The 16,466-nt window shown below is 41.6% G+C and overlaps 1 protein-coding gene across 24 annotated transcripts in view; it reads left to right on the top strand.

The window, feature by feature from the left end:
• The window catches only part of Dennd1a (DENN domain containing 1A), a 507,493-nt gene that overhangs the window by 309,449 nt on the left and 181,578 nt on the right, over nucleotides 1–16,466 (top strand). For all 24 annotated transcript variants that reach the window (XM_085681265.2, XM_048429136.3, XM_085681269.2 and 21 more), the window contains one exon: nucleotides 7,495–7,540. In XM_085681265.2, coding sequence (XP_085537391.1) covers nucleotides 7,495–7,540 — 46 coding nt within the window. The remainder of the gene's footprint in view (nucleotides 1–7,494; nucleotides 7,541–16,466) is intronic.

The following is a 16,466-nucleotide window of genomic DNA, read 5'->3' as shown; positions in this document are numbered from 1 at the left end:
CCAATGATAGCCTATGCTGGAGGGGATGTGGAATGAGGGGAACACTCATCCATTGTTGGTGGGAATGCAAACTTGTGCAGCCACTTTGGAAATCAGTGTGGCGGTTTCTCAGGAAACTGGGAGTCAACCTCCCTCAGGACCCAGCAGTTCCACTCTTGGGAATATACCCTAGAGATGCCCAAACATACTACAAAAGCGTTTGTTTATTGAGAATTTTTGCATCGATGTTCATGAGTGAGATTGGTCTGTAATTCTCTTTCTTGGTTGGGTCTTTGTGTGGTTTTGGAATCAGGGTGACTGTAGATTTATTAAAATAAAAAGTTTGGCAATGACTCTTCTGATTCTATTATGTGAAACACATTAAGGAGTGTAGGTATTAGCTCTTCCTGGAAGTTCTGGTAGAATTCTACATTGAAACCATCAGGTCCTGGGCTTTTTTTGGTTGGGAGGTTTTTTATGACAGCTTTTATTTTCTCATGACTTATAGGTCTATTTAAATTGTTCACCTCGTCTTGATTTAACTTTGGTAAATGATACTTATCTAAAAACAAGTCCATTTCTTTTACATTTTCCAACTTTGCTGCTTATAAACTTTTGTAGTAAGACCTAATGATTCTCTGAATTTCCTCAGTGTCTGTTGTTATGTCCCCCTTTTCATTTCTGATCTTGTTAATTTGCATGTTCTCTCTCTCCCTTTTGATTAGTTTGGATAAAGTTTTGTTAATCTTGTTGACTTTCTCAAAGAACCAACTCTTTGTTTCATTGATTCTTTGGATTGTTTTCTCTGTTTCTATTTTGTTGATTTCAGCCCCCAGTTTGATTATTTCCAGTCTTCTACTCCTCCTGGGTGAGTCTGCTTCTTTTCTTTCTAGGGCTTTCAGCTGTGCTGTTAAGTCTCTAATGTGAGCTTTCTCCATTTTTTTAATTTGGGCACTTTGAGCTATGATCTTTCCTCTTAGCACTGCTTTCATAGAGTCCCATAGGTTTGGGTATGTTGTGTCTTTATTTTCGTTGAATTCAAGGAAGACTTTAATTTCTTTCTTTATTTCTTCCCTGACCCAGGAGTGGTTCAGTAGTTGACTGTTCAGCTTCCATGAGTTTGTCGGCTTTCTGGAGGTAGAGTTATTGTTAAATTCTAACTTTATTCCATAGTGATCCGATAAGACACAGGTAGTTGTTAATATTTTTTTTTGTATCTGTGGAAGTTTGCTTTGTTACCGAGTATGTGGTCAATTTTCGAGAAGGTTCCATGAGACGCTGAGAAGAAAATATATTCTTTTCTATTTGGGTGGAATGTTGTATAGATGTCTGTTAAATCCATTTGATTCATTATCTCCATTAATTCTCTTATTTCTCTGTTAGGTTTCTGTCTGATTGACCTGTCCATTGGTGAGAGTGGAGTGTTGAAGTCTCCTACTATTAGTGTGTGTGGTTTGATGTCTGCCTTGAGTTCTAGTAATGTTTCTTTTACATAAGTGGGTGCTTTTATATTAGGGGCATAGATATTCAGGATTGAGACTTCATCCTGATGAATTGTTCCTATTATGAGTATAAAATGTCCATCTCCATCCCTTCTGATTGATTTTAGTTTGAAGTCAATTTTGTTAGAAATTAGTATGGCCACACCCGCTTGTTTCTTAGATCTGTTTGATTGAAAAACCTTTTCCCAACCCGTTACTCTGAGTAGATGTCTGTCTTTGTGGTTTAGGTGTGTTTCTTGTAAACAGAAGAATGTTGGATCCTGTTTTCGTATCCAATCTCTTAGCCTCTGCCTTTTTATAGGTGAATTGAGTCCATTAATATTAAGTGATATTAATGACCAGTGGTTGTTGACTCCAGTTATTTATTTATTTTTTGTGTAGTAGAATTTGTGTGTTTCCCTTTTTTGAGTTGTGCTTGTGAAGGGTCACTAGATGTCTGAGTTATTGTAGGCAGTGTTGGCAATGTTATATTCCTTGGGTTGCGATTTTTCTTCTAGTATTTTCTGTAAGGCTGGATTTGTGGCTACGAATTGTTTAAATTTGTTTTTATCCTGGAATATTTTGATTTCTCCGTTGATAATGAATGATAGCTTGGCTGGGTATAGTAGCCTGGGCTTGCATCCATGGTCTCTTAGTTTCTGCAGTACCTCTATCCAGGACCTTCTGGCTTTCATGGTTTCCATAGAGAAGTCAGGTGTGAGTCTGACAGGTTTACCTTTATAAGTTACTTGACCTTTTTCCTTTGCAGCTCTTAATATTCTGTCTTTATACTGTATGTTTTGTGTTTTGATTATTATATGGCGAGGGGATGTTTTTCTTTGATCCAGTCTATTCGGTGTTCTGTATGCTTCTTGAACCTTCATAGGCATATCATTCTTTAGGTTGGGAAAGTTTTCTTCTATAATTTTGTTGAATATATTTTCTGGGTCTTTGAACTGAACTGTAATTCTTCTCCTTCTTCCACCCCTATTATTCTTAGGTTTGGTCTTTTTATTGTATCCCAGATTTCCTGGATGTTTTGTGAAGAGAATTTGTTGGATTTGCTGGGTTTTTTTTGATCAGTGCGTTTATTTTCTCTATGGTATCTTCAGCATCTGAGATTCTTTCTTTTATCTTTTGTATTCTGTTGCTTATGCTTGTCTCTGTCATCTCTGTTCGTTTACCTAGATTTTCCATATCCAGCCAGCCCTCGGTTTGTGTTTTCATCATTGCCTCCATTTCAGTTTTCAATTCTTGAACTGTTTCCATTATCTGTTTGATTGATTTTCCTTGGTTTCCTAGGGTATCTTTTATGGATTTATTCTTTTCTTCAAACTTTTTGTTATTCTTCTCATTCATTTCTTTAAGGGAGTTTTTCACATCCTGTTTAAGGAACTCTATCGCTTTCATAATGTCAATTTTTTCTACTTCTTCTGGATTAAGGTGTTCAAGTCTTCCTTTTGTATGTTCGATGGGTTCTGGTGTTATCATGTTGTTTTTCAGATTGTTGGAAGAATCCTTGCATTAGTGCCTGCCCATCTCTTCCTTCAAATGTTTTCTAATAGATCTTCTGGTACAGGATCAGGGCCACTAGCTGGCCAGGAACCTCGCAGACAAAAGGGCAGGCTTGCAGAGTGCAGGCTCAGTGAAACAAAGGAACTCCTGTTCACTTGCACTCCCCACTTTTTCCCCAGATCCTCAGCTCCAAAGCAGGCTGAGTTAGGGGATCCTATGTCCCCCATGAAGGGAAGGGGTGCCTGCGTGCCAGTTGGGATGGGATAGGAAGAGAGAGGCAGTAGCCAGGGAGAGAAGCCCCTGCTGAATTCCCAGAGAGTTTAGGTGGTTGCAGGGTGTCTGTGCTCCGTTTCCGGGGAGTCTGCCTGCCGGTTTGGAACATACTCACCTCTCCAATGGGTCTTATGGTACAGGGTCAGGCCTACTTGCTGGCCAGGAACCTCTCAGATAGAAGGGTGGGCTCTCAGAGTGCAGGCTCAGTGAAACAAAGGAACTCCTGCACCCTTACACTCCCCACTTTTTCCCCAGATCCTCAGCTCCAAAGCAGGCTGAGTTAGGGGATCCTATGTCCCCCATGAAGGGAAGGGGCGCCTGTGTGCAAGGTGGGATGGGATAGGAAGAGAGAGGCAGTAGCTGGGGAGAGAAGCCCCTGCTGAATACCCAGAGAGTTTAGGGAGTTGCAGGGTGTCTGTGCTCCGTTTCCGGGGAGTCCGCCTGCCGGTCTGGAACACACTCACCTCTCCTATGGGTCTTCTGGTTGTTCACATGATTCTTATTGGAAATGGGGGACTGGGCGCTTCACTCTGCTCATGTGAACCCTTTATTAGAGTTGCTGTGGTCATGGTGACTCTTCAGAGCAATAGTAACGCCTCCACAGTGATTCTTGAGCTTTAGCTGCAGAAGTTGTAGGGTTGTCCAAGAGACTTCCAAAACAATATAGGCGATTTCTCTTGCCTCTACAAAATCCTCAGACCAAAAGGCTGAGCTCCTGTCTCTAGGAATCCTCAGACTGAATGTATTAATCTGTATTTCACCACTATGTTGTGGCTTACTGGGAAAGATTCAGCATGTCTGACCTGGCGGCTGGCTCCATGGCAGCTCTCTCTGACCCTGCTTTCTTCCTCCCCGAATTCAGTTCTGTCTCCCCATCTATCTAAGTTTTGCCCTATCTAAAGACCAAGGCAGCTTCTTTATTTAACCAATAAAAGCAACAGAAATACAGAAGGACCTCCTACACCATTGTTTCACTGAAAACAAGAAAGAAATGGGAAGCTTGAGTGAGTGAGGCCTCTTTGAGGTCTTTCCTTGCCTTTTAAAAATAACAAATTGAGGGCAGTCTCATGGGCTCCCTTTTGCCTGAGAAGAGCGTTGGGTATGAAGGCATTGTACCTCTGAGAACAAAGGTGGGTGTGTCGCCTGAAAACAGTGAAGCTGGCTGAGTAGTTTGTGGGGTTTATAAGGAACAGTGGGCTTCCCAAATCCCTGTGCTGTCCCTGTCTGTATTCCTTCCTAATATCTAGGCAGATGTGCTCACCTGTGGTGGGTTTTCCTCCCCAGCCACTCCTCCATTGTCTGGGGATCTGTGTGTTAGGTGTTTGACCAACCAGTGTTCCTTTATTTTACCTGCCACATTTCCAATTAGTAACAGCTCACCTCAGGGGGAACATAATTAAGAGGGCTCTAGTTTTCTGGGGGGAAAGAATTAAATAAATTGTGAAAGCACAGTAATAATGAATGGGGTAGCAGAACCAAGAATAGGTCTACAGTCTATGTGCGTGCCTGTTCTGGGAGGAAGAATGTGCCTAGATGAGCTGTGCTGTCTGTCCCAGGTCAGATTCCATACCAGGGCAGTTAGATGGGTTCCCTCCCAAAGTTGCCACTCATAGTAAACAGGCAAAGAAAAGGGTGTCCAAGAAAATGTATGAGTAGTTGCAATGTAAGAGTTATATAGAGAATGGAATTTACCTGCAGAACACACCTAGAATCACCGACTTATGTACTTGCCACATTGAGATGTTAAGGAGGTGGCTTCCTTTTTCTTCCTTCCCCCACCCCCACTTAGAATTTGTAATAACATATTTGTAATGCAAAAAAAAATGTAGATTCTGGGAAGCATTTGAGGTGTTGGAAGCAAATGATAATAAGCAAAAAATAGATGAAGCTATTTGTCCAGATTCGCTTTCCTGCAAAGCACAGAACTGCTTGCACAGAGTGCGTGTGTTTTAAATGTTGTCTAAATACAGACTATGCAGGCCTAACAGTTATTGGCTATGAAGCTGCTTTTCTAGAATACACCCATAATTACTCAAAGCCTACCTAGCAGTGTCAAAGAGGGAAACCTACTCTGTCCCTTCTGGCATCTCTAAATCACTTTCATAAGGTTTCCCCCATCTCTTGTCAGACTCTCATGTACACTGAAGTAGCATGGCATTAAAACCTACACATTTCCATTTCTAGAGAACGTTTTCTCTTTAGAGAACAGTCTGTGGTTAAATTACACCAGAGGCTTTGGCTGTTGGGATTATTTTTACCTTTTTATCACAGTTGTTTGACTCTTCTGTCTTCTAATTCACTTTTTGGAATTTTGGTTCTGAAATTCTATTTGAAACATTGACCTGGGACGTCAATAAGATTTAGTTAAATATTGTGCTTCTCTGCCTGTGTCAGGCTCTGGGCATATTAATGAGTGGCCATTTTTTTTCTTTCTGGAATTTTGCGCTCTTCCTGCTTCCTTTCATTACATTAGGCAAGGTTCCACTAGATGAGACATTTGCAGTCTTAAGACTTCCTGCCGAGGTTCAGACTTTGTATTTTTGACATTGAAGTTGTCGTGTTTCTGAAGCTACTTAATTAGAAACACATTCATTTTGGTGTACACTGGAGAAAACTCAGGCAGCAGAGCCAGGCACACTGGGAAGCTGAAGCATCTGTGGGGCTGGCGGCTAAGCTAATTGCTTACAGTTTAGGGCAAAAATATCGCAGGGAATTTCTTGGCCTCTCAAAGCAAAGAGAAACTTCATGTGCCCTGCAGGTATCTTGAAGAGGGGAAAATGGACAGAAGAAGATAATAGAAGAAAAGACAACTCTGTTTCTCTCCAGTTTAGTTTGTTTGTACAATTCTTTCTTTGGCTATTATCAAATACAAAACCTTCTAGAAGAATTCTTCTCAGGATGTGCAGCTAATGTTCAAGTCTATCTTCCAGACTTCTGAGATATGTGACTGCTATAGTAAGGAGGACATTTTGTATTCCAAAGGATGATTTTGCTTGAAGAATTTTATTTGTTGAACTGTAATGAGGGAAATGCAATCTTTCTTCTTTTTTGAATGTTTGAGCGATTTTTAAGCTTGCATCTAATATCTAAGAGTCTTAGTTGCCTCCCCACCTATTTCCAGCTGCAGCATGAGCTCCTGGTTTGCAGTCAGCCCCTGCCTCATTGTTTCCCCAGGTCTACACCCACTGTGTAGATCCTTCTTCCTCCACTGTTACTCCCACATCCCAGTCCAAGCCAAGTGTCTTGTCTCTAATTTCATTGAAAACTAGTCCTTTTTGGTGTTACAGGGTATATGATATACATGGGAAGATAGCCAGGAAAGTTGCTAATCATTTCTGTCCTCCCTGCTTCCTGCCCTTCCTCTTTTACTCCTACGAAAGACAAGGTGTGTTTAGCAATCTGGGACCAAACTGGTCAGCTTGGGCTTACTGCTTGCTTGGCTGTATGTCATTAGATAAGTGGTCTAGCCTCTTTTCGTCAATTTTCTTCTTTGTAAAATGGGGTTTATTATGTGGGTTGGAAAAGTGACTGCATATAACCATTTATTATCACATTTATTACCAGAGGAAAACATCATAAATGAATTATGTATACACACACTCTCCTGAAAAAGAAGGGAGGACCAGCTACTACAGAATGCCCATATTTTAGAACCTCTGAACTTACTTTCTTTGCAAAGGAAGCAGATAGTGGACGTCTCTATTGTCTAGTAGCCTAACCTTGTGTGTGTGCCATAGCATGCAGAAGCTTGCTGAACACTCCAAACATCAGGATATATGTCTTCATTGTGGAACATAGCCAGTAAGGGGTGATTCTTCAAAAGCTATTGTGCTCTCTAGTCAACCTTCATTTTTTTCCATTATGATAGTTGAGTTTAATTAGTATCAGTACCTCTGTACTGTTTGTGTTTATCTTCATCTCTTAACAGTAGTTAGGATTGAGCCAAGAATCCTTTATAAAGATAAGGTGACTGAGGCCAGTAAGCCACTTAGCTACTGTTTGGAGTTGGTAGCTGACACCAAGGTTGATGCTCTTCCTGCTAGCCATGCTGTTCCCAGGGTTGCCTACATTCTTTGACGTTTCTAGGCTTGGAAACAAAATGTCACATTAAGATTTTTGTTGTGAAAGGAAATGTAACTGTGCATACGTTTATTAAAACAGCTTTTCTCTAAATAGTGAGCCATCTGTAATTTTCCGTCGGAAGCAACAGACATTAAAGCAGCTGTGTGTCTGTTTCTCTTCGCAGTGCTCCCATGCCCTACCTCATAGGAGTCCATTTCAGTCTAATGGAGGTAAGTGGGCCCTGTTCTCCCTGCTCCCTAATGTAGACTTCGGTTTAGCTTTGTGTAGCAGAAAAATGGGATCTCAGAATGTGTGGCTCTGTACATAGGAGTGGTTGAGGCAGCTACTCATGTGCATCCCCAGTCTTTCTCAATTCACAGACTCCATCCATCAACCCAGACCGTTCCAAAGGACTCTGCCTTCTGGGCTTTTTTCACTGTGGTTGGTGATAGTGGGTTTTCCGTGAGTGAATGAATGAGGTTAAAATGGTAGGGAGAATGGCCCCATTTGGGTTTGGATAATGGAACAGAAAGGCTTTGTTTTTCATAAGGACATTTATTCTGAATCACTGTAATGGTGTTACATTTTCATGGTAGGAGATGTGATACAAATGGTTTATAGAAGTTATGAAAATTAAAATTACCCACATTGCCATTATTCTAGAATGAACTGCTTTTAACATTTTACTGTTTTTCCATTTAGTCTTTATCTTGTAGATGTGTATTGCATATAATGTTATAACTTTACCTATGAGAGCTATGGTGTGAGAATTTCTGCCTTTTTATCTACCCTCAGTAACAGCAGTTTTCCATTTGTTCCGTCATTCCTACAACTTCCACTCTCATACCATTGAGCACTTCAGTTGCTGGATTTTTTTTTCCACTATTATAAATAGCACTTCAACAAACATCTTTATGCATAAGACTTTATCTGCATTTTTTATCTGTATTATTTCCCTAGTGCAGAATCCCTAGAGCAGAAATGCTTGGTCAAAGCTGTGGGTCTGCTGCCAGATTGCTTTCAATGTGGCTGTACCAATCAGACAGCATCACTTTTGGTGGACTTTCTATGCTTTTGTTCATGACCCTTAGTTTGTAGACTTGACCTCCCTTTTCTTCCTTGGGAAAGAACAGACATTTGCACTGCCCAGAGCTGGGTGGAGCTGGTCAGCTTGCCCATGTGGCACAGTGTGGACTCTGAGAGGAAGTCTCCAGCCCCGACTGCCATGTGCTTAGTATATCTTACAGGGAGTGCTACTTCTTTTCTGCTCCTTTCACTGCACGTCGACGAGGACCACCTGCTTCGCCACTAACTGTTGCACACTCTGCTATTGTGCTTACGAAAATGAAATGAGTTGGTTATCAAAAAACCTGTTTGTTTGACATTGAGAATCTTGATCAAAATAGACCACAGAAATCTGCTCAAATTTCTAATTTGACAGGACGACCATGTGGCTCCTACATTCTGTTAACAGTCCCTCCCTGTCATCACCCAGCCCTAAGCACATACAGTTTATGGACTATCTTAGATGATGTATTTAGATCAGACTGAAGAAATTGCTTGCGTGTTTTACCTTTGTTAAGTATGGGGATCTATTCAAAGCTCCCATATAAAAAAAATTAAAAGTAAATCCTTTCTAATGGATCTTGCATGCCAACTGCTTTAGAGTTTAAAGGACTAAAGACTATTGAGTCTATCAGCATCTTCAGTTCCCTCCTGCCTTCCAGTCTGTTCCATCCCAAGCTTTTCCAGACCCTTCTTGTGTTCTAGTACCTTCAGCAAAAGTATCTGGTCTTGGCTTCCTTTCCTTCTCCTCATGCCCTCCAGCCATCTTGTTTGATGCTCTTTCTTTAGCACTGAGTCCAAATCAGTGATGCTGCTCTGTGATTATAACACTGCTCTGCTCTGCCTCTCTCTGTGGATTTCAGGTCCAAATTCAAGTATCCACTGAATTTCTTTCCCCAACAGTGTATTATTTGCATGCCAGTGTGGGCATGTACATGCAGACACACATTCTGAACACCCAATTTCTTTCTGATGTTCCTGGTCCCTTGAGAAGTACTGCCTGCAGATGCTCCAAAGTTGGGGCACACCAAGCATTCTCGATAAATACTCATAAGTCTTTATATAAAGCGTCTCTAATCTTGTTCTGTTCCCACTGTCTTCCTTGGCTCTTTTCCTTGGCTTTCTTAGATTCTTACAAAGCCCAATTCACTGATTTGATAGCAAAATGTGGGCCTTGTATGTTCCAAGCATTGTGCTCAGTCTTAATAGGTACAAAAATGAGAACAGGGTTCAGTCCATAGTCCCATCCTGATGTGGGTTGCCAGGTGTTGTCACTACAGAACACCTTCCATTCTCATTCTACACTGCCCCTGAACTCACCATGGCTTCTCCACTGCTGTCAAGCCTTCTGCCCCCATCACTGTAAGAACATATATGAGCCAGTGCTTAAACTAAATAGATCCTATACATCCCCAGCCCTTCTCTGGCTCTTCCATGAAGTGTTCTGTTCTTGTTTATCTTTCATTTGTGGAATCTCTTACTCTAAATAATAGCAGTTTGCATGTCCTACAGTACTTCCTCTGGAGTATGAATCCCATCCAAGCAAAGACAGCATCATCTTTGGTGTCCATAACTTCTGTAGCAGGATACCAAGTGGATGATATTATTTGCGCCACAGATTCCAAAAAAGGACAAACTTAGTGCTTGAAGAGCTGTAACTGAGCACATTTTAAAGCCCTCCAACAGGCATCACTGTTTGGAAGTCACTCGGTGCCATCATCTCTTATAAGTTGCTGTTTATCCAGTCTTTCAAGAGTTTTGGGTGAGAAGGTTCAGAAGCAGTAGCAGGCCACTGCTACCTATAACCCCAGCACTATTGGGCAAAGAGACTTGGAGGTCATGGGGTCTTGCTGGTCTCCAGCCTCTTTGTTGTGTAAGAGATCCCATCTCAGAGGGATAAAGTGGAAAATGATTGAGCAGATGTGTCCATACACTCAAAAGAGGTTTAAAAACATTTTTTTTTACCTTATTTGACTTTAAGTAATACAGAACAATCCTTTTCTCTAGTAAAGCATGTAATGCAGCATATGCTGAAATTTGAAGCACTTCAGCGAGCAGGTGCAAGTCTGTCTGTCCAGCCTTTCAAGGGTTTTGGGTAAGAAGGTTCAGAAGCAGTGAACCTGCTGTACTGAACTCTTGGTGTGGTCAATACAAAAAAAATATGTAAATTGTTTCAGCCTCCAGGTAGTTTTCTGAACAACAACAACATCAACAATGTTTTTTGTGGGCATTGTCCCCTTCCCCCACCACCAAATCCTGGAATTTTTTTCACTAGGTCTCCTGAACTTCAGTTCAGGCTTAGGGCCTGCTTGTGTTTGCTTGCTGGGTTCATGTGACTCTGATATGGCCTTCAGTGCTGCAGCCGTGTCCTGAGATTTTCCTGTAGTTCTTCAATACCTAGTGAGGAGTGTGTACCAGCAGCTGAGAAGCTCTCTAAGGGAAGGGGCTGGGGAGGCCCAGCTCCTCACTACACTAGTTTTCTTACTGGCAATTCAGCAAAAGGCTTATTTTTGACTGGCTTGTTATTTTTTTCTTGAAAGCTATAGGCACCTTATTATGCCTTTGCATATGTGCCAGGATTTTTTAAACTTCGAGTGAATGTGGCAGATGTTCATAAAAGTTTAGAAAAAGCTACCATAGAAAGACTTTTTAACCATTTTTATGACACTCAAATTTGTGCACAAAAAGAAACATAAATTATAAGCTAGTAGTCTCATTGGAAGGAAGGTTATTTTGAGGGAAGACCTACTTCTAGTCTTCAAGATAGAGCAAGATGCTTTTGCTGTTTGCTAAATGGTAACCTTGTCACTATAAAGAGTCCACTTTTCTTCCAAAGTGACAAGTTTGTAGCTGTTCTTATGTCCTCTCCTTCCTTCTGCCTCTTGATGTTCTTTCTCTCCTTTAAGCAATTGGAGGCTAGTGGCAAGTGAACAGAATAGCCGAGGGTATTGGCATAAGCATAACTGCTTCTTGGAGAGAATGATCATGTTAGTTGGCAGCTAGAAAATCACAAAACATGGCCAGATTACATGCTGACTATTTCCTTTCATTCAACTGATCTCAATTTAGTTCAAGACACATTTATTCAGTCCCCCTTCTGTGCCATATCTGGTAGCAGGTGCCAGGTCATGTGTAGATGGTACTTCTACTTGTAAATGAAGAGTTTCCTCACATGCTTCAAAACAATGGCCTGTGCAAACCTTAGAGTGGCATGGGGAGGAGGTGCGTCTAGAAGGTGTTCTATGTCACACTATTGATGGTAGAATGGTCAGGAAGGTGGAGCAAAAGGTGATAAGGATGACGTGTTTCTGAAGAGAGGCTTAGACTAACCTGTAATTGAGACCCTGCTGTATGTATACAGAGGTGGGATTTTTACAATGTGGGTACTGACTGGGGTCTGGCTTCCTACTTTTTACTCAGGTGATCTTGGGTGAGGATACCAACTGATGAGGCTCTTGTTTTCTCACCACAAACTGAGATTAAGTGCTGAGTCACCTGTATTCAATCCTTGGGAGGGTCTGATGAGACAGTACAGTGCCCAGTACATAAAACTACTGATCCATAGAATCAGTAGTTATGGCTGATTCTCTTTATTCAGTGCCTTAAAGTCACTTATATTGCTAAGCTGGTGGCTTTGAAACAATGATATGGGAACTCTTAGGTTTCCCCAGAGAAACAGGCTTAGCAAAATTGGCTTGTACCTGCCTGGTGTCCCTCAGTTTGTGCTTTTCCAGGGTTGGGAATATTCAATGTCCTTCAGACCCCTGCCTGATCACACCCTTGTATTTGGCTTTGGTTTTGGTTTTTCCTTGAGGAGTTCTGCCAGTGTATTATGGCTCTATGTAAGTGCTGGATTTCTTGAACTTCCAGGGAATGTGGCAGTTGTCATACTTGGTCTCTCTGGGTCTTAATGTCTTCATCTAACAGAGCATGCTGAGTCCTATAGGTGTTCAGCTTGTCTCATTGTCTGGCCTGTGGCAGGGACATGGTACACAGCCCTTTCCACAGTCAGGTGTTGAGAGGATTTTATGCTCTAGGTTCCTTATCTCATAGTAGCCATGCCTGGTCTCTACCTTCTTGGAGGTTTGCCTGTAGCAGATGCAGACAGGCAGAAGTAAAAAGGTGAATTTGGGTTGACATCGACTGTGGTAAGAGGCACTAGTCCTGGCCTAGAGGGCTGAAGGCCACATTTCTAAGATAAAGAGACACATAAGCTGAAGCCCAACCAATAGATCAGGACTAAGAAAGCCAGGAGCCCAGGGAACAGCATCAGCAGAACCTAGAAATGGAGAACACGATTTCCCAGGCACCACGAGGAGTTCCATGTCGGCCAGGAGCCTGAAGGGGGAGGCCAGCCAGCCAGGGCCTTGTAAGCTGCATTAAAGAGCCTGAACTTTATAGGGCAACAGAGAGCCATTGAAGAGTGTAAATAGGAAAGGGACATGGTCAGGCTTTCTCCTTGTAGGCCATTAGAAACAGTCCTTCCATATAAAATGCTTGGAAACTGCTTCATACTGTTAATAAAGTAAATTGATATTTGTAAAGATCAAGGTAATTCTTAAGGAAATTACATACCAAAACCCTGTATATAAAATTTAGATGTGTTAGCGTCCCCAACCCATGCTTCTGAATGGTTTCCTTTACTACTAGGCCACAGCGGAGATTTTTGCAGTGATGCCTTGCTTGGAGGATTTGTACACCACTCTCACACAGTGTTGTCCTCTCCTCTCTGGCTGTTATTGTTGGCATTTTGTTTTTTATTTTATTTGACTATTTTGAAGCAGTCTTCCCTGCCACAGCCTCTCAAATGCTGGAATCATAGGCATGAACTACCATGTCTCAGTTCCTCTCTGTCTTCAAATGCTTTTATGCATCAGATATCCATTCTTCACCTGGTTTAAAGTTATAAATTAAGATGCTGTACTCGGTGATAGTCCCAGACAATGAGAATAGGGAACATGTTATAAATTTAGATGGTGTCCTCAGTGATAGTCCTAGACAATGGGAATAAAGAACATGAAATCCAAGACCAAGATGTATCTTCCTGGCCAGCTTCCCTTACTAGCTACCACAAGAGGCATATGATGGGTACTCAGGGCAAATAGTCAGGCTCCTGGAATCTTCTCTGTTTCCATTGTTGTTTCTCTAGGATGGCTTGGCAGTGGGGCCCTAGGAGCCTAGTTCTTCCTGCAATTACACCAAGGTAGCATTCTGAGAATAGAAACTGTCAGCTCTGAGCTCATCTTAGTCTCTGGAATGGGGAGGCCACGTTGTCTTTGTCTGCAGTGGAGGTCTTGGTTCACTCTTGGGCTTTGACACAAAATAATAGGATTCTCTTTTGTTTGTTTGTTTTGGTTTTGGTTTTTCGAGACAGGTTTTCTCTATGTAACAGTCCTGGCTGTCCTGGAACTCGCTTTGTAGATCAGACTGGACTTGAACTAACTGAGATCTACCTGCCTCTGCCAGTGCTGGGATTAAAGGCATGTGTCACCACTGCCTGGCTAGGATTCTCTTGTAGACAGGGGAAATAATAGATATTTTGGGTTCTTTCACATTACAAAAAGCCTGAGTGTCTGCTGTTTAAGTTATCAGTATTTTAGCTAGTTTTTCCTTTGCATGTTTCTTCTGGGGTAGCAAGTCTTTAATCCTTTGTTCACATGTATTTATTTATTTATTTAACTTATTTTTAAACCATTCAGTACCGAGTAAACCTGGGTGTCTCTTATTAACCATTGAAGCATTCTGCTGCTTCACAGGATAATGAATGTACATGGAGGTAAAACTCCAAGCCATAATCCTATTGCAGTATCAATGGTGTTTTGTGGTAGCATCACAATCATAAAGAAATTCCATTGGGAGTTGATTGCTAGGGCAATAAGAAAGCAATCTTTGCATGAAAAATCTCATTTGATCAATGCAGTTGCAGGTTGATGGGGAGAACTCGAGCAGGGGGCAGAGAGAATTAGGTGAAGGCTAGAACTTCCCAAGTCTGTCCTTGAGTTACCACACACTGGGGACTGTATCTCCTTTGCCTTGGGCACATGGCTCAGCCTTTCTGCAAAGGACAAGTAGCCACATTGCAGAAGGAAGAGCCAAGGCTGTAGGTAAGATGATTCTCTGCAAAAATGGGTCTGCCTACCTACAGCTGCACCTCTGACCCATCCCTCATACTTAGACTGACCTTTTCCATCTCAGTACTTCACTCAGTGTATCCTGGGAAAGGAAATCACAGGACTCATCGTGACAGTGTAGCAACCTCCTTACACAAACTCTATTTCCAGAGTGATGGGACCAACTTCCTTATCTCTCCAAGGCTCCTTGTCTCATCTGTAGAAATGCAATGACATCTCAAAGACTTGTGACATGAAGAGCTTGTTGCATTGGATCAGGTGTTCTTAGTTGGATTGTGTAGATGTAAGAGACAAAGCTTAGATGATTGAAATCCTAGAGATTGATTTGTTTTGTAAAGAAAGAAGTAATTACACTGTGGTTTAGCATTGACCAACTCTCCTTAACATGCCATCAGCCACATCATCAGATAAGGAATTCAGAAGACAAGCATGCAGGTTTTATTCACCCAAGGCCTCAAAAGAGGTCTGCTTAAGTAGGTGGGATTCCCCCTGGAAACTCTTTCTTACAGTGGCATTCTGCCTTTACTCTACCAGTTAGCATATGTTGAGATCAGTTCATAGAAAACAACTTAAAGCCTTCGTAGTACTTTATATAATCAAAGGGAACAAGTACTTCTGGAAAAGGTGAGCATCCCGCAAACCAGCCATTCTCAGTCTAATTTGTTGACTAATTTGGTTGAGCACAAGCCACACTAGAGAAACTGAGTAGTTGTGAGGCACTGGTAATGATGCTTTGTTTTCCATTTTATTTTCATCTCAGCCTGCTATTATAGATAAGGCCCTTTCAGCAATGTTAAAACTGACTTCAGAGGAAACTCTGAATTAATAAACCCTTACCAAGAGTTGCTTAAATGAGTCAAATTCTTGTCAGATGAAGATAAGACGTGGGCTGCAGGAACCCTGTAACAGAGTGGAAAGAGCCCTGCAGGCCCTGAGTTCAGCTTTCTTTTCCCCTCGGACAAGATTCCTTTTAACCATGTTCTTGTTTAAAATAGGAATCAGATTAACAAGGTATGAGTCATTTCACGGTCTGTCCCCTGTGTGCAAAATGCTCTTAATCCTGGCCTCTTAAGATGCCTCTTGAAAACAAATAATAAGTGAGGTTTGAATCTACTAATGTGCATAATACTTCAACCTCCTGATCACCACCTTAAAAGAGATCCTGGCTGTGTTAAGGTGACTCTTTAAGGCTCACATTTATCCCTTGTATGAGTAGGCTTCTCACTTCACAGACATTTTTAATGAGGAGTAAGTAAGGAAATGTGTACATTCTTATACCCACGTTGATTCCCATGTCCATCACATGATAGTTGCAAAAGAAATGGAAGTAACTACTAGTATTTCATGGCTGTGATATAGAAATTCTTTAAAGAATTAAGGAACTCATCTACACAAGACAATCTTTACTCCCCTTTTTATATATACAGTGATTCACTTTCCTAAATTGTCATTCAGTTAGAGTCACCTTTAACTGAGGTCAGCCCCGTGGACCTGGGGACTTCTTTTCATAAACTCTTTGGAAGTGACTGGGGTGTAGCCTGATGGGAATGTTTCAGTGGCAGTGATGATTGAAGAGAGGTTCCCTTGGCCTATGCAAATCCCACCTGGGATCTGGGCACATGTGGCTTTGTTTAACACCATGCTCAGTAGCTCATGGTACGAATTTGTGACCATCAGGCATTTACTGTTGATATGTGAGGTCACCACAGTAGGGGTGTTTGTCAACCAAATTAAACTTCCTCTTAATGACCTAAAATAATTGATTCGGAAGGCATTTAAATGGGCCAGGACAATGTGTAAGAAAGCTGAAATCTGGCATTTTCTACACAAATTACTGTGTGTTATTTGATTTGTGTTTTGCTTTTGTTGAGAATAACATGATGGACTGTGTCTTTTGGAGCAGTAGTTGAATCCCAGCTCCAACTTTTGTCTCTGTAAGTGAGGCAAGTCACAGTAGAAG

This window comes from Myodes glareolus, chromosome 21 (genome assembly GCF_982192425.1).
Source record: "Myodes glareolus chromosome 21, mMyoGla1.1, whole genome shotgun sequence".
NCBI classification, from domain to species: Eukaryota; Metazoa; Chordata; class Mammalia; order Rodentia; family Cricetidae; genus Myodes; species Myodes glareolus.
The sequence above is the reverse complement of the archived record's forward strand: the minus strand, read 5'-3'. Positions and strand labels throughout refer to the sequence as shown.